The sequence below is a fragment of the Elephas maximus genome, chromosome 16 (assembly GCF_024166365.1).
Source record: "Elephas maximus indicus isolate mEleMax1 chromosome 16, mEleMax1 primary haplotype, whole genome shotgun sequence".
NCBI classification, from domain to species: Eukaryota; Metazoa; Chordata; class Mammalia; order Proboscidea; family Elephantidae; genus Elephas; species Elephas maximus.
In genome coordinates, this window is record NC_064834.1 from 2,050,884 (window position 1) to 2,074,065 (window position 23,182).

A 23,182-nucleotide genomic window follows, 5' to 3' on the forward strand; every position below is an offset into this window, starting at 1 on the left:
CACCGAGGCTGACTTGGCTACATCCACTGCTGAGTGCCCAATCTGCCAGCAGCAGAGACCAACAGTGAATCCTCGATATGACACCATTCCAAGAGGTGATCAGCCAGCAATCTGGTAGCAGGTAATTACATTGGACCAGTTCCATCATGGAAAGGGCAACATTTTGTTTTTACTGGAATACAGGCTTGCCTTCTCTGCCACAATGCTTCTGCCAAAGGTACCATCTGTGGATTTATAGAATGCCTTATCCACCATTATAGTATCCCATACAGCATCACCTTGAATCAAAGGACTCACTTCACAGCAAAGCACACCAGTGGGCCCATGCTCATGGAATTCACTGGTCTTTCCATGTTCCCCATCATCCTGAAGCAGCTGGCTTGGTAGAACAATGGAATGGACTTCTAAAGACACAATTACAGCTCCAGCTAGGCGGCAATACCTCATAAGGTTGGGCAGTGTTCTCCAGGAGGCTGTATGTGCTCCAAACCAGTATTCAATATGTGGTGCTGTTTCTCCAATAGCCAGGATTCATGGGTCCAGCATCAAGGGGTGGAAATGGGGGTGCTACCACTCACTATTACCCCTGTGACCCTTCTGTAAAATTTTTGCTTCTTGTTCCCATGACCCTATGCATTGTAGATCTAGAAGTGTTTAGTTTCAAAGGGAGGAATGCTCTCACCAGAAGACACAATTCTGGTTCCATTGAACAGAAAGTTAAGCATACCACCCAGCCACTTTTTGCTCCTCATGCCTGTGGATCAACAGGCAAAGAAGGGTGTTACTGTACTGGTTGGTGCAGTGCAATGAATTTCTTTTGTATGGCCTTCCTTGCCATGGTCTTGTAACTCCCACCCAGGTGATTGGAAGGGACTGCGAAGATAGGGTTATTGTGGCCCACTAAAGGGATTGGTCCGTTTTTGCCATCCCACTGGGCTGGAAGTGACCCATCTCAGAGGCAGGAAAGGAGAGGATCCCACCACCAAGGAAGAAGAGCCAGCATGTCCTTTGGACCTGGGATTCCTGGGCCGAGAAACTCCTGGTACCAGGAGACAGAGAGAACTGTAATACTGAAGATGGAAAGAAGTGGCAGTGGGAAGAGAGACTGGCAGGAGACAGCACAGTGAGCTCCCTGGCCCATGGAGTGAGAAAGATAAGTACCTGGGATGCTTCCGTGGACTTATTGGCAGGAACTAAAAGAGCTTTGTAACACTGGGCCCTGAGTGGGGCAGAGGCTGAGGGGTCAGGGAGATGTGTGCCTGTGGCATGGCCAGAAAGAGGCTGTCCTGATGGAAGAACTGTATCCTGAGCGTTCCTGAGCCTGAGTTGTAAACTGTTCCTTCCCTAATAAACCCCATAATCGTGACTATGGTCTGTGAGTTCTCTGTGGCCATTGCAATGAGTTCTCAAACCCAGCAGAGAAGTAGAGAGCGCTGTCGGAGGGACGGTTGGTGTCCACATTGATAAAGATGGCAGCGAGAGGAGGCATGTCTGACCTCTGCCTCATAGGAATTAGCCTTGGGCTGTTGATCTTGATTCTCCTTCCTGCTTGTGAAGTTAGAGGAGGTCAGATGCCACCTCACACCATTTTTACAGCTGGTGTGATTCATCCTGATTACAAAGAGGGAAATCATATTAACATTACATGATGGAGGTAAAGAAGAGTACGTTTGATTAAAGGAGACCTCTTAGGACGTCTCTTAGTACTACCATGCCCTGTGATTAAAGTCAATGGAAAACTACAGCAACCCAATTCCAACATAACTACTAATGCCCAGACTCTTCATAAATGAAGTTTTGGGTCACCTCACCAGGCTAAGGTGACCAGCTGAAGTGCTTGCCAAGGGTAAAGGGAATACAGAATGAGTGGTGGAACAAGGTAGTTCTAAATGCCAGTTACAACCATGTGACCAGTTTCAGAAATAAGGATTTGTTATGAGTAATGGGTATGAGTCTTCCTTCTTTGTATGTGTATATTAAATATTTTTTTCTTCATCACTTACCAAATCTAAAATGTAAATGGGGCTAGTGCATTTTCGGTTATACGTATGTTAGCTGTATTATGTTAGGCACAAGTATAATTTAGTAATTGTCTCTATTTAGAAATTTTGTATGGCTTAAAGAGATGTGTACTGGCTTAAGGAGATGTGTACAGGTGCCAAGTAGACAAGAGGTGGACTGTGATGGTTAAGGTTGTGTGTCAACTTGTCTGGGCTGTGATTCTCAGTGGTTTGGGAGTTATATAATGATGTAATTTGGCAGTTATGTAATGATATAGTTACCCTCCATTTTTTGATATTGTGTAATCACCTCCATGATATGATTTGATGTGATCAGCAAATCAGTTGCAAGAGGAGTTTCTGGGAGTGTAGTCTTCATCCAATATATATGGACATTATACCACAGTTCACTGGCTTTTGCTTGCTCTGGATCCTGCATCCAGCTCTCATCATCCGACCTTTGGTTCTTGGGACTTGAGCCAGCGGCCTAACATATTACCTGCTGATCTTGGGATTCCTTGGCCGCCTCAGCCTGTGTGAGTCAGCAGCCTGCTGATCTTGGATTCATCAGCCTCCACAGCCCATGAGCCAGCAGTCTGTTGTCTGACCTACTGATTTTGAGTTCGTCAGCCCCTGAAGCTATGTGAGTCAGGAGAAGCCTCCAGCCTGAAGTCTGACCCACGTACGCAGGACTTGCCAGCCTCTACAACTGCACGAGCCAGTTCCTTGAAATAGATCTCTCTCTCTATATATACATACAGGCATTACATATATGCATATACATACTTCACTGGTTTTGCTTCTCTAGAGTATCCAGCCTAAGACAGTAGTATTCCACTGTTTGTATGTACCACATTTTGTTTATGCATTCATCTTTTGATGGGCATTTAGATTGTTTCTACCTTTTGGCTATTGTGAGCAGTGCTGCAAAGAACATTGGTGTACAAGTGTATTTTTGAGTCTCTGCTTTCAAGTTTTTTGGGTTTATACCTAAGAGTGGAACTGCTGGGTCATATGGTAGTTCTACTTTTAGTTTTTTGAGGAACCACCACCCTGTTTTCCACAACAGCCATACCATTTTCCATTCCCATCAGCAATGAATAGGAATTACAATTTCCCCACATCCTTGCCAATATTTGTTCTTTTCTTTTTATAATTTAACCGTCCTAGTGGGAGTGAAATAGTATCTCATCGTGGGTTTTTTTTTTTAATAATTTTTATTGTGCATTAAGTGAAAGTTTACAAATCAAGTCAGTTTCTCACACAAAAACCCATATACACCTTGCTACACACTTCCAATTACTCTCCCCGTAATGAGACAGCCTGTTCTCTCCCTCCACTCTCTCTTTTCGTGTCCATTTCTCCAGCTTCTAACCCCCTCCACCCTCTCATCTCCCCTCCAGGCAGGAGGTGCCAACATAGTCTCAAGTGTGCACGTGATCCAAGAAGCTCACTCCTCACCAGCATCCCTCTCCAACCCATTGTCCAGTCCAATCCATGTCTGAAGAGTTGGCTTTGGGAATGGTTCCTGTCCTGGGCCAGCAGAAGGTCTGGGGACCATGACCACCAGGGTTCTTCTACTCTCAGTCAGACCATTAAGCCTGGTCTTATGAGAATTTGGGGTCTGCATCCCACTGCTCTCCTGCTCCCTCAGGGGTTCTCTGTTGTGTTCCCTGTCAGGGCAGTCATCGGTTGTAGCCGGGCACCATCTAGTTCTTCTGGTCTCAGGATGATGTAGTCTCTGGTTCATGTGGCCCTTTCTGTCTCTTGGGCTTGTAATCGCCTTGTGTCCTTGGTGCTCCTCATTCTCCTTTGATCCAGGTAAGTCAAGACCAATTGATGGATCTTAGATGGCTGCTTGCTAGCGTTTTAAGACCTAAGACACCACTCTTCAAAGTGGGATGCAGAATGTTTTCTTAACAGATTTTATTATGCCAATTGACTTAGATGTCCCCTGAAACCATGGTCCCGAGACCCTTGCCCCTCTATGCTGGCCTTCAAAGCATTCAGTTTATTCAGGCAACTTCTTTGCTTTTGGTTTAGTCCAATTGTGCTGACCTCCCCTGTACCGTGTGCTGTCTTTCCCTTCACCTAAAGTAGTTCTTATCTACTATCTACTTAGTGAATGCCCCTCTCCCACCCTCTCTCCCCCCTCTCGTAACCACGAAAGAATGTTTTCTTCTCAGTTTAAACTATTTCTCAAGTTCTTATAATAGTGATCTTATCCAATATTTGTCCTTTTGCAACTGACTAATTTCACTCAGCATAATGCCTTCCAGGTTTCTCCATGTTACGTACGAAATGTTTCAGAGATTCCTCACTGTTCTTTATCAATGCATAGTGTTCCATTGTGCGAATATACCATAATTTATTTATCCATTCATCCGTTGATGGGCACCTTGGTTGCTTCCATCTTTTTGCTATTGTATACTGTGCTGCAGTAAACATGGGTGTGCTTATATCTGTTCATGTAAAGGCTCTTATTTCTCTAGGATATATTCCAAGGAGTGGGATTGCTGGATCACATGGTAGTTCTATTTCTAGCTTTTTAAGGAAGCACCAAATCGATTTCCAAAGTGATTGTATCATTTTACACTCCCACCAGCAGTGTAGAAGTGTTTCAATCTCTCCACAACCTCTCCAACATTTATTATTTTGTGTTTTTTGGATTAATGCCAGCCTTGTTGGAGTGAGATACAATCTCATTGTACGTTTGATCTGCATTTCTCTAATGGCTAATGATTGTGAACATTTCCTCATATATCTGTTAGCTACCTGAATGTCTTCTTTAGTGAAGTGTCTATTCATATCTTTTGCCCATTTTTTAATTGGGTTATTTGTCTTTTTGCAGTTGAATTTTTGCAGTATCATGTAGATTTTAGAGAGCAGTCGCTGATCAGAAATGTCATAGCTAAAAACTTTTTCCCAGTCTGTAGGCAGTCTTTTTACTCTTTTGGTAAAGTCTTTGGATGAGCATAGGTGTTTGATTTTTAGGAGCTCCCAGTTATGTAGTTTTTCTTCTGCATTCTTTATAATGTTTTGTATACTGCTTATGCCATGTATTAGGGCTCCTAAAGTTGTCCCTATTTTTTCTTCCATGATCTTTATCATTTCAGATTTTATATTTAGGTCTTTGATCCATTTCGAGTTAGTTTTTGTGCATGGAGTGAGGTCTGGGTCTTGTTTTCATCTTTTTGCAGATGGATATCCAGTTATGCCAGCACAATTTGTTAAAAAGACTGTCTTTTCCCCATTTAACTGTTTTGGGGCCTTTGTCAAATATCAACTGCTCATATGTGGATGGATTTATGTCTCGATTCTCAATTCTGTTCCATTGGTCCACGTATCTGTTGTTGTACCAGCACCAGGCTGTTTTGACTACTGTGGTGGTATAATAGGTTCTAAAATCAGGTGGAGTAAGGCCTCCCACTTTGTTCTTCTTTTTCAGTAATGCCTTATTTATTCAGGTCCTCTTTCCCTTGCATATGAAGTTGGCGATTTGTTTCTCCATCTCATTAAAGAGTGTCGTTGGGATTTGGATCAGAATTGCATTAAATGTATAGATCGCTTTTGGTAGAATAGACATTCTCACATGTTAAGTCTCCTTATCCACGAGTAAGGTATGTTCTTCCACTTATGTAAGTCTCTTTTGGTTTCTTGCAGAAGTGTACTGTAGTTTTCTTTGTATAAGTCTTTTACATCTCTGGTAAGATTTATTCCTAAGTATTTTATCTTCTTGGGGACTACTGTAAATGGCATTGATTTGGTGATTTCCTCTTCGATGTTCCTTTTGTCGGTGTAGAGGAATCCAACTGATTTTTGTATGTTTACTTTGTATCCTGATTCTCTGCTGGACTCTTCTATTAGTTTCAGTAGTTCTCTTGAGGATTCCTTAGGGTTTTCTGTGTATAAGATCATGTCATCTGCAAATAGAGATACTTTTACTTCTTCCTTACCAATCTGGATGCCCTTTATTTCTTTATCTAACCTAATTGCTCTGGCTAGGACTTCCAGCACAATGTTGAATAAGAGTGGTGATAAAGGGCGTCCTTGTCAGGGTCTCTCCATTCAGGGCGATGTAGGCTGTTGGCTTTGTATAAATGCCTTTTATTATGTTGAGGAATATTCCTTCTATTCCTATTTTGCTAAGAATTTTTATCATGAAGGAGTGTTGAACTTTGTCAAATGCCTTTTCTGCATTAATCGATAAAATCATGTGATTCTTGTCTTTTGTTTTATTTACGTGGTGGATTACATTAATTGTTTTTCTAATGTTGAACCGTCCCTGCATACGTGGTATGAATCCCACCTGGTCATGATAAATTATTTTTTTGGTATGTTGTTGAATTCTATTGGTCAGAATTTTGTTGAGGATTTTTGAGTCTACATTCATGAGGGATATAGGTCTATAATTTCCTTTCCTTGTGGTGTCTTTATCTGGTTTTGGTATCAGGGATATGGTGCCATCATAGAATGAGTTTGGTAGTATTCAGTCCTTTTCGATGCTCTGAAATACCTTTAGTAGTAGTGGTGTTAACTCTTCTCTGAAAGTTTGGTAGAACTCTGCAGTGAAGCCATCCGGACCAGGGCTTTTTTTGTTGTTGTTGTTGGGAGTTTTTTGATTACCTTTTCAATCCTTTCTTTTGTTACGGGTCTGTTTAGTTGTTCTACCTCTGTTTGTGTTAGTTTAGGTAGGTAGTGTGTTTCTAGGAATTCATCCATTTCTTCTAGGTTTTCAAATTTGTTTGAGTATAGTTTTTCATAGTAATCTGATATGATTCTTTTAATTTCAGTTGGGTCTGTTGTAATATCGCCCCTCTCATTTCTTATTCGGGTTATTTGCTTCCTTTCCTGTTTTTCTTTTGTCAGTTTGGCCAGTGGTTTATCAATTTTGTTGATTTTTTCAAAAAACCAACTTTTGGTCTTGTTAATTCTTTCAATTGTTTTTCTGTTCTCTATTTTTATTTCATTTAGTCCTGCTCTAATTTTTATTATTTTTCTTCTGGTGCCTGAGGGTTTCTTTTGTTGCTCTCTTTCTATTTGTTCAAGTTGTAGGGATAATTCTTTGATTTTGGCCCTTTCTTCTTTTTGTATGTGTACATTTGTTGATATAAATTGACCCCTGGGCACTGCTTTCACTGTGTCCCAAGGGTTCTGATAGGAATTGTTTTCATTCTCATCGGATTCAATGAATTTCTTTATGCCATCCTTAATGTCTTCTATAATCCAATCTTTTTGGAGCAGGGTATTGTTCAGTTTCCAAGTGTTTGATTTCTTTTCCCTGCTTTTTCTGTGATTGATTTCCACCTTTATGGCCTTATGGTCAGAGAAGATGCTTTGTAATATTTCAATGTTTTGGGTTCTGGTAAGGCTTGATTTATGACCTAATATGTGGTCTATTCTACAGAACGTTCTATGTGCACTAGAAAAGAAAGTACACTTGGTGGCTGTTGGGTGGAGTGTTCTGTATATGTCTATGTGGTCAAGTTGGTTGATTGTGGGCTTTAGATCTTCCGTGTCTTTACTGAGCTTCTTTCTGGATATCCTGTTCTTCGCCGAAAGTGGTGTGTTGAAGTCTCCCACTATTATTGTGGACCTGTCTATCTCACTTTTCAATGCTGATAGAGTTTTTGTATGTAACTTGCAGCCCTGTCTTTGGGTGCATAAATATTTATTATGGTTTTATCTTCTTAGTGTATTGTCCCTTTAATCATCATATAGTGTCCTTCCTTATCCTTTCTGATGGATTTAACTTTAAAGTCTATTTTGTCAGAAATTAATATTGCCACTCCTGCTCTTTTTTGATTGCAGTTTTCTTGATATATTTTTTCCTTCCTTTGAGTTTTAGTTTGTTTGTGTGTCTAAGTCTAAGGTGTGTCTCTTGTAGGCAGAATATAGACGGATCTTGTTTTTTAATCCATTCTGCCACTCTTTGTCTCTTTATTGGTGCATTTAGTCCATTTACATTCAGGGTAATTATGGATAAATATTTATGAATTTAGTGCTATTATTTTGATGTCTTTTTTTGTGTTGAGTTTCTTTTTCCCACTTTTTATGTGCTGAGTAAATTTTCTTTATGTATTGTCCTTTCCTCATATTTGTTGTTGTTGATTTTGTTTCTGCTGAGTCTGTATTTTTCCCTTGTGTTTTATGTTGATGAGTAGGATAGTTTGTCTCCTTTGCGGTTACCTTATTATTTACTGCTATTTTTCTAAATTTAAAATTAACTTTTATTTCTTTTTATCACCGTATCTTGCTCTCCATATGGAAGGTGTACAATTACATTTCTTAGTCTCTCTTTATTATTTTAATGTTGTCTTCTTTTGTATAATAACATTGCTGTTACCCTGTTTTGGGTTTTTTTTTTGTTGTTATAATCTTGCTTTGTTTTTTTGTATTTCCCTGTCTGGGTTGACTTCTGATTGCTCTGCCCAGTGTTCTAGTCTTGGGTTGATACCTGATATTATTGATTTTCTAACCAAAGAACTCCCTTCAGTACTTCTTGTAGTTTTGGTTTGGTTTTTACAAATTCCCTCAACTTGTGTTTATCTGGAAATGTCTTAATTTCACCTTTGTATTTAAGAGACAGTTTTGATGGATATATATGATTCTTGGCAGGCAATTGTTTTCCTTCAATTTTTTTAAATAAGTCATCCCATTGCCTTCTTGCCTGCACAGTTTCTGCCAAATAGTCCAAGCTTATTCTTGTTGGCTTTCCTGTGTAGGTGACTTTTCGTTTATCCCTAGCTGCTCTTATAAATCTCTCTTTATCTTTGGTTGTGGCAAGCTTGGTTATAATATGTCTTGGTGACTTTCTTTTAAGATCTACCTTATGTGGAGTTCGATGAGCATCTTGGGTAGATATCTTGTCATCTTTCACAATATCAGGGAAATTTTCTGCCAACAAATCTTAAACAATTTTCTCTGTATTTTCTGTTATCCCTCCCTGTTATGGTACTCCAATCACTCGTGGGTTATTTCTCTTGATAGAGTCCCAGATGTTTCTTAAGGTTTCTTCATTTTTTTTAATTCTTTTATCTGATTTTTCTTCAAGTATATTGGTGCCAAGTGATTTATCTTCAAGTTCAGAAATTCTAGCTCTTACTTCCTTATGTTGCTCCTCTGACTTTCTATTGAGTTATCTAATTCTGTAATTTTATTATTAATTTTCTGAATTTCTGATTCCTGTTGTCTATGGATTTTTCCAGCTTATTAAACTTTTCATTATGTTCCTGAATAATCTTTCTAATTTCTACAGTTGCTTTATCTGTGTGTTCCTTGGCTTGTTCTGCATATTGCCTCATTTCCTTCCTGATGTCTTGAAGGGTTCTGTATATTAAAGTTTCGTATTCTGCATCTGGTAATTCCAGGAATGAACTTTCATCTAGAAGATCCCCAGATTCTTTGTTTTGAGAGCTTGTTGAGGTGATCGTGGTCTGTTTCTTTATGTGACTTGATATTGACTGTTGTCTCCGAGCCATCTATAAGTTATTGTATTAGTTTATGCTTGCTTACTGCGTCGTAACTGCTTGCTTTGTTTTGTTTTGGTATACCCCTATGGGTTGCTTGAGTGAGCTAGCTTGATTATTTTCTCCTTTGGAGCTCTGACATTCTGTCCCCTGATGGCTAGAGCTGTTATCAGGTATATCAGTCTAGGAGTCCATTCAGTTTTCTTGTATGAATTCAGCTTAGGTTTCCAGGTAGCTAATATCAAGTGTGTGGTACAGGCTCTGTCCTACAGTCTTAGAGGGGCAGGGGTAATTGACGTATATACCAGTATCTGATTGCAGCAGGGGTCACACTCTGAACAAGGCAGGGGGCTGAGAATCGACCCCCAAGTGTCTCTGAGGAAAACACGTCTCTGTTCCCCAGAGCATGCAGGGGGGTGCGTTATGCAGAGGGACCATGGGCACCCAAAGTTTGTGGTTGTAAGGACTGGGAGGTACCAGTTATCTTTGGACCCCTGTTGCGGGTGGGTGGGTGACCTGAGTGGAGCTACCAGTCCTTAGGTCTCTGATGTGGGTAGGTGAGGACCTTGCTTAATAGGCAAAGCAGTGTCAAATGTCAAACACCCACCTCTCTACCGCACAGCTGAAATGGTTGGAGTTTGCCAACAAGGGCCTATTGTTCCAAAATAGGCCCACACAGGTCCAGTAGAAGGGAAAGGTGCTCAAGGTCCATGGACGGTTTATGCCTGAACAGGAGCTGCTTCTGTCCTGAGCTCCCCTGATTAATGGAGCTAGCAGATTATCTTTTCCCCCAGCTGCAAATTTTTTCCTTCCCCAAGGCCAGGAGGATGGCTCTAGGTACTCACCAGGGTCTATCTCAGGCCCAGGGATTCAGCCGCTGAGGCCGACTTTGGGGTGGAAGAGGCGCGGTAAAATATACGCAAGTACTTAGCTTTTGCCAAGAGCGCGCCTTTCTCCTCAGGTTCTGGAGGTGTGAGTGGGCTGTGTGGCTGGCTGCTTCTCCCTGAGGAAACTGCGGCCCATTGCTAGTAACAGCCTGCTGCCACCGCCACTGCAGCTCCGGGAATGGTGCCTGAGGGCTCCCCGCCATTCAGGTCTGGTAACTCCTCTTCACTTCTGAACGGCCTCTTCCTCCCCCTGCCCCTCAGTTCATTGTCCAAGCTTGCCTTTGAAGCTCAGGGCTCCCAGCTTGTCACAAATATACTCATTTCACTTGTTTTTTCGGGTCTTTGTTGTAAAGAGGACTTGCCGGAAGCACCTGTCTATTCCGATCTTGGCTCCCCCTCAGATAAGAATCCTCATGGTGGTTTTGATTTGGCTCAGATGGGTAATGATGCCAAGCATCTTGTGTTTGTCACCATTTGAACGTCTTTTTTGGTGAAACATCTATTCAAGTTCTTTCCTCATTTTGTGATTGGGTTATTTGACTTTCTGTTGTTAAGTTTTCAAAGCTTTACATGTATTTTAATTATTAGATTTTTGTCATATATATGGTTTCTGAAGATATTCTCTTAGTCGGTAGCTTGTTTTTTTCCCTTTTTTTGAGAAAAGTCTTTTGATGAGCAAAAGTTTTTAATTTTTATGGGCTGTAATTTATTTATTTTGTCTTTTGCTATTTGCTCTTTTGTTATTAAATTAGATAATCCATTGTTGAAAGCTAGGCCCGACAGCATTGTCCCTACTTGTTCTTCTAGTAATCTTATGATTTTAGTTTGCACATTTAGGTCCTTAATCCATTTTGAATTTGTTTTTGTGTATGGTGTGAGGCATGGATCCTGTTTCATTTTTCTGCATGTGGAAATCCAATTTTCCCAGCACTAGGTATTGAAGAGACTCTTCTTTCCCAATTGAATGGGCTTATCAGCCTTGTCAAAAATCAGTTGCCCATAGTGTATGGGTTTACTCTGGACTCTCAATTCTATTCCATTGTTTTGTGTGTCTATTGTTGTACCAGTACCAGATACTTGATTACTATAGCTGATTATAAAAAAAAAAACATTGCTGTCAAGTCAATTGAGACTCATAGTGACCCTATAGGATGGAGTAGAACTGCCCCATAGAGTTTCCAAGGAGTGCCTGGTGGATTAGAACTGCCAACCTTTTGGTTAGCAGCAGTAGGTCTTCACCATTATCCCACCAGGGTTTCCGTAGCTGTATAGTATGTTTTAAAATCAGAAAGTGCATTGTTCTTCACTTTCGACATTCTTTTAGCTGTTCGGGGCCTCTTGCCATTCCATATAATGCTGAGAATTGGTATTCCTATTTCTGTAAAGAAGCTGTTGGAATTTTGATTGGGATTGCATTGAATTTACAGATCACTTTGGGAAGTATTGATATCTTAACGATATTAAGTCTTCCAATCTGTGAACATGGAAGATCTTTTCATTTATTTAAGTCTTCTTTAAACTCTTTTAGCAGTGTTATATAGTTTTCATTGTATAAGTCCTTCACGTTCCTGGTTAGATTTATTCCTAGGTATTTTATTCTCTTTGATGCTATCGTGAATGGAATTGTTTCCCTAATTTCCCTTTCTGTTTTCTCATTGCTGGTGTATAGAAACCCAACTGATATTTGTTTGTTGACTATGTACACTGCAACTTTGCTAAATTCCTCTATTAGCTCTAGGAGTTTGAGAAATAGGTCCTTTTACAGACTGTAAATTGAAGGAAGCAAATTTGCTATATCCATTAAAAATTTAAATCCATGTAATTTTAATCCAGCAATTCCATGAATTAAGGCAAAGCTATAATTACAGGATTGAAAAGGTATCTCACATATACTATTAAGTGAAAAATAATTTGCAAAATAATACCTAAACCAGTTATCCTAGAGTTGATTCAGATTTATAGTGACTCCATGTTTGTCAGAGTAGAACTGTGCTAAAGATCTCCCTCCTGGATTTTGCTCATGTTTTTCTCTTTGGTATTTCAGTCTCTAATTCGGATCTTGGAAACTCCCAAGGGTCATGCTGCTTTCAGAGTCTCCAGCGGATTTAACGGACTGCTGTCTTTGCTGTCTGACCTGGAGGGGTCTCTCCAAGAACCCCCACTGCAGATGTGGAGGCTGGTCTCCCCTAACGAGACCCTGGACCTGGTCTTCCACACCCTCTGTGCCATGTCTGCAGCACTGCACCTAGACCCTGTCAACAGTGACTTCTTCCAGAGGAATGGGCTGTTTGAGAAGCTGGCTGAGGATATCTGCCTGTTGGGCTGTTTTGGAGTCCTGGAGGAAGAGGGAGCCCTGCTGCCATCCTGGGTAGACACAAAGCCCAGGCCCTTTGCCAATTTGCAGAGCGCTGCCTTTTCTTCCACCAGCCCATTGCCATCCAGGATACGGACTTGCCTCCAGATCCTCAGCTTTCTGGACAGCATGGCCAGCAGCACCCTCCATCTGTGGTGTGACCTGAGCGAGTCCCCGAGGGCCGGGCTGGAGCCCGTTATGGATGCCCAAAAAAGAGAAGCTGGCAGTAGCCCCAAAAGCAGCTTCCAGCGGTGGGCAGACCTGGAGGAAAGGTAGAGCTTTGATTCCTTCTTCTGAAATCAAGGGTTGTCAGTGTATGCTCTGTCTCCCATTTCTTACCTTAACATCCTGGGCACGTTCAGGGCATATGGAGCCTGGTCCACAAACTTGGGTGTGTAGACATGGTGCATGACTTTATTTTCTTTAAATCAAGTTAAATCTGACTCTATGCTCTCCCACCCTGAGAACTGGCAGAAAATTCAATCTCAATCAATACAGGGCTAGGAAAATGCTGTTTGGTCACATAAGAACCAAGGCGGCTTACACGATGCCAAGAAACCTGGGAAGGATCCCTGCTGAGATGCTCACTTTCTGTGTTTGGATCTTTGCTGATGCTGGTTGTCCTGGTGCCTGGGATCAGTCTCCCTGGGTGTGCCTGGGAACCTCCTCCTTCCAGCATCCAACCCAGTCACTACAAGGGAGTGAGATCAGGTCTCGTGACTTGCAGGACACAAATCTCAGTATCCTTCTCAATCGTGGGGACTCTTCCTGTTCTTTCTTGCTGCTTGCACTTCCCCTAACTCTTGTCACTTCTGCAGGCCGATCGCCTCAATGAACTCAGAGTTTTGTAAACAACTTTTTAATTTTAACTCTGTAATATAGAATTTCACTGAAGTAAGGGAGGACAAAGAACCACTTTTCTCTTGGAGTGGAATGAAAAATGAAAGAACACAACAGCAATAACAGGCATTTTTTTCATTCCTCTAACACAGCAATGATAAAACACAAATTAATATTGCAATAAATTATCCTACCTACCCCGTTTCCAAGTCATATTGCCTTTGAACACCACAGTGCACTTTCCTGCAAGATATCGCATGTTTTAATTCAAAGAGAGGCCCTGTTTGTCAAACTTCAATGTTGGGGATTGGTTGGGGTGAGGGATGTATGTTAAATCTCCAACTACCAAGATGATTGTGCTTTTTCTTGTTTCATTGGTTAATCTGGTAAATTAATTGGTTTTCTAATCTTAAATTCTTGCATAAACAAGGTTGTTCACAATATATTTATTGCTGAATTTGATTTGCTAAGTTTTAAAAGGACTTAACAAAAATCTATGTTTGTGACAGAGTTTGGTTGTTAACAGTCTTTTCCTGACTGTTAATTATGCTGGCATCATAACAGGAGTTGAGGAGCGATTCCTCTTATTTTCTGGAAGAGTTTATGTAAAGATTGTCTATTCCTTAAATATTTGATAGAGCTTGACGGTAAAATCTTACACACCTGGTATTTTCTTGTGAGATAATTCTTGTGAGAATAAGTTTCTCTTCGTTCTTAAATCACTTTTGGTAAGTTTATTTTCCCATTTCATATAAGTTTCCAATTTATGGGCATGAGGTTATTCACAATATCATCTTAATTTTTTATTCCCTCTTGCATCTGTAGTGCTGTCCCTTTGCTCATTTCTAGCATTATTTATTGTATCTTCGCTCTCTTTCTTCCCCTGCATTTTTGCCAGGGGTTTATTTATTAATGTCTTCATGAACCAACCTTTGGCTTTTCCTGACTCTTGTATATACATTTTCTATTTTGTTAATTTTTGTTCTAATTATTTCCTTGTTTCTACTTTCTTTGGGTTTACTCTGGTGTTCATTTTCTTAATTTGGGTGGTTAGGAGAGAAATTTTCAGTCCTCCTTTTAAAGACAAATTTCAATGTAAGTACTTCAAGTTTTTATTACATTGCATCTTCAATATTATTTAGTAGTTAATATTTTCTAATTTCTCTTACGGTTTAAGTTCACGACTTGACGGCACTGGGTTTGGGTCTGGTCATAGGTGTTTTTGAACTTTAAATGTGAAATGTTACAGAGATCTTCCAGCCATTTTTTTGTTATTGACTTCTAACTTTATCTTGAGAAAATTTAGACTCTATGATACTCATTCTCTGAAATTAGTTGAGGTTGCTTTACAGCCACTAATGTGGTAACTTTCACAAATATTCCATATATGCTTCAAAAGGATCCATATTCTCCATTGCTAGGTTCAATGTTCTACTTATGTCCATTAGATAAAATCTGTCACTGTTTCGTCCAAATATCCTATATTGTTGTGCTTTTTAATCTGGTTGACATGTCAGTGACTGAGAAAGATCTATTAAAAATCTCCCGCGATGATGCTGGATTTGCTAATTCCTGCCAATTTTTGTCTTACAAAGATTTGAGGCTGTTAAAGTCGCACATATTTAGAACTTTTATGTCATTTGTGGAATAAAACATTTCATTGTTATATGATGATCTTCTTTATCTCTAGTAGCACATTTTTCCTTAATAACAACTGTTTAATAAGACTACATCAGTTTTCTTTTGGCTAATAAGTCTCTGGAATTTATCTTTCATCTTTTTGCTTTTAACTTTTCCATGTTCTTATGTTTTAGGTATTTCTCTTGTAAACAATATAGAGCTATTTTTGTTTTGTTTTGAATTCTAAAGTAGCTTTTTTTTTTTTTTTTTGGCCATTTAACTGGAGAATGTGCTTTGTTTGCGTTTTTTGTAATATATTTGAAATTATTTCCCTTTTGCTATTTTCTATTTGTCCCACTTTTTTCTCTTTTACTTGTCTTCTTCTGAATTACTTAAATTTTTCTTTTAATTTTTTTCATCTATTAGTTGGAAACGTATACTTTCTATGATTAGAGTTTTAGTGATTACCCTGAAATAATTCAACAGGCATCCTCATAATGCTTCAAGTTAAATGTTATTTTTATCCCCCTTCCCATTAATATGTAAAGACTTTAAAACTCTTAAGTTCCATTACCACTTTCTCTGATATATTACTCTCATCCAGTATTTTACTTTTATCTTTTTTAGTTAACCCATCAAATAAGACATTTTTTATTAGTGTTTCATGCAATGTTTATTTAGGCTTATCTTCATACTTTTCAGTGTCTATGTTTACCATTCATTCTTACATCTATACCCTTCTGTCTGAGACTATCTGCATGAGGTGCATTCGTTGTATTTTTTCTTTTTACTGAGGATCTGTTTGTGCTAAAGCAGGTACCTCAGTGGCACACATGGTTTGTGCTCAACTACTAGCTTAAAGGTTGGTGGTTGAAACTCATCCAGCAGCAAAACAAAGGCCTGGAACAAAACCTTCTAGAGCAGTTCTACTCGCTCACTCGCAGGGTATCCATGAGTTGGAATCAACACGACAGCATGGATTTGGTTTGTTTTTTGTTTGTATTAAACATTCTTGGTTTTTATTTGTTTGAGAAAGTCTTCATTTTATTCCCATTTGATGAAAGATAGTTTTTCTGTGTACACATTTCTCAGTTAATTATTTTTTGCATTACATAGAAGGTGGGACTCTGTGTTTTGGTTTTCATCATTGTTCTCATTGTTCTTCTTTTGCACATGTGTCTGTCATTTCCCGCTGCCTGCTTTTAAGATCTGCTCATCATTCCTGTTCGGGAGTTTTATGTGATGTGGCTTGATGTGGATTGTATTTAAAACGTACTCTGCTTGAGATTTGTTGAGATTTCTAAATCTGATAATTATATCTTTCATCAGTTTTAGATATCGTCTTTATTATCTCTTTTCTGTCTTTTATTTATTTATTTTTCCCTTTATATCCTTCTGGAATTCCAATTGGATGCCTGTTTTACTTTTCTATTCTATTGTCGATTTAATTTCTCTTTCACATTTTCCACCATTCTCTCTCTGTGCTGTGTTCTTGTTGGTTTCTTTTGCTCTCACTTCTTACTCATCAAATCTCCTTTCATGTGTCTAATCTGATGTTTAATCTGGTCATTTAGGTTTTTTTTAATTTTAATGATCATATTTTACATTTTTAGATATAATGTTTGGTTATTTTCAAATTAACTTTATGATTTTATAGTCTTTTTCCTTGCTTATGTTTGCCTGTCTTTTATTTCTTCAAACATATGAATCATAATTATTTTTTCGTCTGTATCTTTTAAGAGTCTGATCTAACAATATGTTGTTTTTGTGGCTGTCATTGAAGTGACTTGTTTCCTTGTATGATTTACGCTTTTTGGTTGTGGTTTATGATTTCTGATTGTGAGTCTTGCTCTAAGACTATCCTTTTCCTGGGATCCACGCAGACCACCCCTCATTCTAGCCATCCTACCTTTCTGCAGACATTGGAATGCCTTTTGCAAACCATGCCTTGGCCAGATTCCCAGGTCCTGCTCTTCATGCTTGGGAAGATTTCCCTGTCTGAGGTGTCCTGATCTCTATATTCCAGAGATGCTCACTGAGGATGACTGTACCAACCACCCCGACAACATGCAGGTTAATTTGGGTTCTAGTATTTGGCATTTGCTCAATTTATTCTACCAACTTTCAGAGAGCAAGGAAGTATTTGTTAGCACTGGAAGACATTTAGTAAGTGGTACTGGGTGATGAAAAGTAATAAACTTATTAAATGTTTCTGGGGCTGAGCACTAAACATTTTCCAGTACCGGTTGCTGTCAAGTTGACTTTGACCCATGGTGCTCCCATGTACTTTAGGGTAGGACTGTGTTCCATAGGGTTTCATGTCTGACTTTTCAGAAGTAGATCACCAGGCCTTTTTTCAGAGGTGCCTCTTGGTGGACTTGAACCTCTCACCTTTTGGTTAGCAGTTGAGTGTGTTAACTGTTGTACCACCCAGGGACTCCACTAAACATTTATTTCCATTTAATTCTTCCAAAATCCTGGAATTTTACAAATTAGGAAACAAGGCTTAGAAAGGTTAAGTAATGTGGCCAAAGGCTGCATATGTGGTAAATGACAGAGCCAGAACTCGAACCCAGATTCACCTCCACAGCCTGTCTGTGTGTGTGTGTGTGTGTGTGTGTATGTGTATGTGTGTACTCTTTCTGTCTTTTCCTGATGCTTCCAAAATAATGGTGGTAATTTACCAAATGTTCTGACACCGTAGTCTTCAATTTAAACTTAGAATTCTAACCTATAGTTTACATCAGCGCTGGTACTGTAGAGATAACTCCTGTTTCAAATGTCATTCTGGTTTCGCCATGAGTATATAATTTTTAAATTTGTTAAGAGTCAGATTTCAAAAATACAGACTTTTTCCTCATTAAAAGAAATACATCACCCTTGACCTTCCCTAACGGCCAGAGAATAGGAAGCGAAACCTCTGCCTCTCATGAGAGTCTGTGGGGTAAAGGGCAGGGCAGCAGGCTGGGACTGAGCCCACCACTACCGCTGGGTCTCCTTGGGCAAGCGCTTCACTCAGCGTCTAGTTTCCGAGGCGGAGGGGAAGAGGCTGTGGGTCTCGGAGCCTAATGGGCTTGTTGCACACCTTAGTGGTTGTGTCCCTTGGACCTGTTGCTGTATCACTCTGAGTTTCAATTCCCTGATTTGAATGCAGGGATAATAATAGTATCTATGCTGAAGGCTGCTGCAAGATGAGGATTAAAGATAATGATGGTAGTGGTCCCAGTGCTCATGGCAGCCATTTACTGGGCACTGTGTGCCTGATTCTCTGCTCAGCTCTCTACAAACACTGTTTCATTTAATCTTCATAGCAGCTACAATTTAAGTAGCATTTTCTACTAAACAGAAATTATATACAATGTCCAAAATATTTATGTAATTTCTGAAACATATAATATACTCTCCATGTAACACACACTCACACAGTCATACAAACACTCACACATGGACACTTACACAAACACTACAGACACACTTACCCACACACACTGACTCACGAATACACACTCATGTACACACTCACATACATATATGTCTCATACACACACTCATGTATATACACCCACATAGGAACATATACATATTCACACATACATATGCATACCTATGATGTCTCATACACACTCACACATACACATCTCACACAGATATATATGAGGGTAGGTCAAAAAGTATTGCTACAAAATCAGAGAAACCTTTATTAAACAAAAATATCAAAATGTGAAGGTATTGTTTCTCAATATATCCTCCATTTAGGTCTCTGTACTTCTGAAGGCAGTGTTTCCTTCTCTCTAACCCCTCTTTCAAGAATTCTGCACTCTTCAATTTACATCACATCAAAAGGGCAGTTCTGGTGTCCTCAAGGGACCCAAATCATTTTCCTTTTAAATGTTGAGTTTTGGGGAAAAAAGAAGTCTGAAAGGGCAAGATCAGGGTATAGTGTGGATGGGGTAAGGTTTCCTGATGAAATTCTCATAGGACAGCCCTCGTACCCTCAAAGAATGAGCAAGTGTGTTGTCATGATGGAAAAAATCTCCCTGCACAACTTTCCTGGCCTTTTTCTCACCAATGTGTTTTCAGTTTTCTTAAAATTTCTTCATAATAAGTCCCCAAGATCATCCTGTGTCCTTTGGGAAAATCTATCAAGATTACCACTTTGAAGTCCCAAAAAACAGTAGCCATAACCTTCTGAGTGGTCTTTCCTCTCTTGGCTCATCTTTGAGGCCTTCCTGACCTTCCTTAGAATGCTCGATCCATCTAAAAACTGTTGTTTTATGTGGGGCAGCATTCCCATAAACTTGTTGCAAGGCTTCCATGATCTGGGAAGATGTCCACTTGAGTTTTGTTAGAATTTGATATGAGCCCTGACCTCAAAATTGTTTTTTTTCCATGGCACAGAAAGTGTCCTTTTTTTTGAAGGCAATGTAATGAGACTAAGACAAGTGTATTACTGAGAGAACTTGTCTGCAGCCATCCATGTTTTGTTTGGAATAAACCCATGCATGTATGAACTGGAACTCAAGTAGCAATACTTTTTGACTTACCTTTGTGCGTGTGTGTGTGTGTGTGTATGTATATGGTATGTCTCATACACACACACACTTAGATATCAGGTACCAAACCAAACCCATTGCCACTGAGTCGATTCTGACTCATAGTGGCCTTATACGACAGAGCAGAATTGCCCTTAGGGCTTCCAAGGCTGCCACATCTTTTTCCTGAGGATCGGCTGGTGGGTTCAATCTTCTGACCTTTCGGTTAAAGCTTTAACCACTGCTCCACCAGGGCTTCTTCAGATATTGTGTAGTGGTCCTCAATAAATGGCAGCTGTGTTTGTTATTAAGACTATGCCACCCTTCCTGGGTATTTTCCAGGCCCCTGATACCTGGGATGTATGACAAGCTTCTCAGCCAGCGAATCCGTGCAGGAGGTCTGAAGAGGCAGGTGGAGAGTGCCAGGCTGTGGCAGGCCTTGCACACTCACACTCTAGGCCATTCTGGTTTAATCCTGGAGCCATGAAGGTCTTTGAGCAGGGCTGCGGCATGACGGGATTTGGAGGTTAGAAGGACCACTCTCTACCACTGGGCCTCTTCAGAAGTGGGGCTACCAATGCCTCTTCACTGCCAGAGGGTTAGGTCCTGCCTTAGCTTTTGACCTCTCCCAGCTCCTGCCAGTCCTTTTGGGTGAACTTTTACTCTTTATGTCAGCAAAAGCAACCACCCCCAGTTACCTTAAGCCGGATGCTACTTATTGCTCCTATTGATGAGGTTGCATTGTTTCCACAGGACTGGGTATGCACCAGGCAGTGACATGGCTTCAGCGGTTGCTTTGCACTCCAGGCCCCTTGTCTCCCTCATCTTCCCCTACTGCTGTTCATCCTGCAAAGTCGTCCTAATCTGTCACAGGCCCCAGAGCGCCATGCAGGGACAGAACCCAAGGCCAGCACTTTCCAGCATGTGCAGAGTTGGGGCAGGACAGGTGGTGGGGGTGAGTGACTTCAGGAGGCAGGGGAGTCTGGAGTTGTCTGCTGCCACTTGCAGCCTTGCTTGGGGTCTCAAGCAGCATGAGAGTACTGGGGAATGCAGAATTCCACGGAGCAGAGGAAATGACAAATCAAAGGAAGAATGGGGCAAGGACCAGATGCTAAAACACTGTCGTCAGTTTGTTGCCCGGCCACTGTTTTCCATCCCTCTGTCTCTCCCACCTCCATTTCTCCTTCCAGTGCATTTGGGACTCCCTAGTCAGTCACATTTTGCCAGTGTGCTCAGCTCTCTTCCCTTTGTCCTCAAGTATCCATCAGCTTGCCAAATACCTGCCTTCCCCATACTGTACCTGTGCATGTGAGCAGGGACACGCCACACAACAGCCAGGGAGCCGCCAGCGTCCGCGAGCACCAGCCTCGATGGGGCCCTCAACATTGCCAAGCATTTCACATGCCTTCCTTTCCACTCTTTGTAAGTACAAAAAAATCATTGCTGTCTTTTTTCCTGAGGGAAAAAAATAAATAAATTACAGGGAGTCTCTAGGTGGTACAAATGGTTAACATGCTTGGCTGCTGTCTTAGTCACCTAGTGCTGCTATAACAGAAACACCACAAGTGGACGGCTTTAACAAAGAGTTTATTCTCTCGCAGTCTAGGAGGTTAGAAGTCCGAATTCATGGTGCCAGCTCCAGGGGAGAGTTTTCTCTCTGTGTTGGTTCTGAGGGAAGGCCCTTGTCATCAATCTTCCCCGGTCTAGGAGCTTGTCAGCTCAGGGACCCTGGGTCCAAAGGACGTGCTCCACCTCCCGGTGCTTCTCTCTTGGTGGCATGAGATTCCCCTCCTCTCGGCTTGATTCTGTCTTTTATATCTGGAGTCAAAAAGATTGACTCAAGCTACCTTACGCTGTAGATTGAGTCCTGCCTCATTAACATAACTGCCCCTAATTCTGCCTCATTAACATCATTAAAAAAAAACAAAAAACATTGCCGTAGAGTCAATTCCAACTCATAGTCACCCTACCGGACAGAGCAGAACTGCCCCATAGGTTTTCCAAGAATGGTTGGTGTATTTGAACTGCTGACCTTTTGGTTAGCAGCCAAATACTTAGCCACTGTGCCATCAGGGCCCCTATTAACACCATAGAAATTGGTATTTACGACACTTAGAAAAATTACATCAGATCACAAAATGGAGGACAACCACACAATGCTGGGAATCATGGACTAGCCAAGTCTATACACATTTTTAGGGGACATAATTCAAACATAGCAGGTGCTAACTAAAAGATAAGAGGTTTGAGTCCACCTAGAGGCACCTCAGAAGAAAGGCCTGGCAATTTACTTCCAAAAAAACAGCTATTAAAAGCTCTATGGCTTTCTACGCTGACACACATGGGACCACCATGAGTTGGAGTCAACTAGATCACAACTGGTGGATGAATTTAAGGCACAGATATGCAAGAAAGGATAACTTTATTTTTTAGTGACTGATCTTAACCTCTCTCTCAAGCCCCCATTTCTGATCAGAAGCAGAAAAATCAATTTCATCAATTCAAGGTATTTCAGTCATTTTTGTTGTTGTTGCTGTTGAAAACGCAGTCTGTTTCAGGAAACAATCTCTCAGGCAAAGTTCTCCCCGTACTCCCTTCTCCTTCCACATTCTCTGTCTACTTTCTGGAAGGCTATGGTGCTGTTCCGGAATCTGTCTCTGGGTCTCCTCCCTTCTCCTTCCACATTCTCTGTCTACTGTCTGGAAGGCTATGGTGCTGTTCCGGAATCTGTCTCTGGGTCTCCTCCCTTCTCCTTCCACATTCTCTGTCTACTTTCTGGAAGGCTATGGTGCTGTTCCGGAATCTGTCTCTGGGTCTCCTCCCTTCTCCTTCCACATTCTCTGTCTACTTTCTGGAAGGCTATGGTGCTGTTCCGGAATCTGTCTCTGGGTCTCCTCCCTTCTCCTTCCACATTCTCTGTCTACTTTCTGGAAGGCTATGGTGCTGTTCCGGAATCTGTCTCTGGGTCTCCTCCCTTCTCCTTCCACATTCTCTGTCTACTTTCTGGAAGGCTATGGTGCTGTTCCGGAATCTGTCTCTGGGTCTCCTCCCTTCTCCTTCCACATTCTCTGTCTACTTTCTGGAAGGCTATGGTGCTGTTCCGGAATCTGTCTCTGGGTCTCCTCCCTTCTCCTTCCACATTCTCTGTCTACTTTCTGGAAGGCTATGGTGCTGTTCCGGAATCTGTCTCTGGGTCTCCTCCCTTCTCCTTCCACATTCTCTGTCTACTTTCTGGAAGGCTATAGTGCTGTTCCGGAATCTGTCTCTGGGTCTCCTCCCTTCTCCTTCCACATTCTCTGTCTACTTTCTGGAAGGCTATGGTGCTGTTCCGGCATCTGTCTCTGGGTCTCCCAGCAGGTGTTTCTTTCACGCTGACCCTCTCTGCTGGTGGAGTGTGGTGCTGGGTCTGCTGACATCTGACTGCTGCTCGCTCATGTCCAGTGGACTCTTGCATACCCCAGCCATAGATTCCTCCTGACTT

General features: G+C 41.0%; 1 protein-coding gene across 13 annotated transcripts in view; it reads left to right on the top strand.

Moving 5' to 3' along the window:
- WDFY4 (WDFY family member 4) overlaps positions 1–23,182 on the top strand; it is a 410,290-nt gene that overhangs the window by 83,050 nt on the left and 304,058 nt on the right. For all 13 annotated transcript variants that reach the window (XM_049854909.1, XM_049854915.1, XM_049854916.1 and 10 more), the window contains one exon: positions 12,401–12,981. In XM_049854909.1, the coding sequence (XP_049710866.1) occupies positions 12,401–12,981 (581 nt within the window). The remainder of the gene's footprint in view (positions 1–12,400; positions 12,982–23,182) is intronic.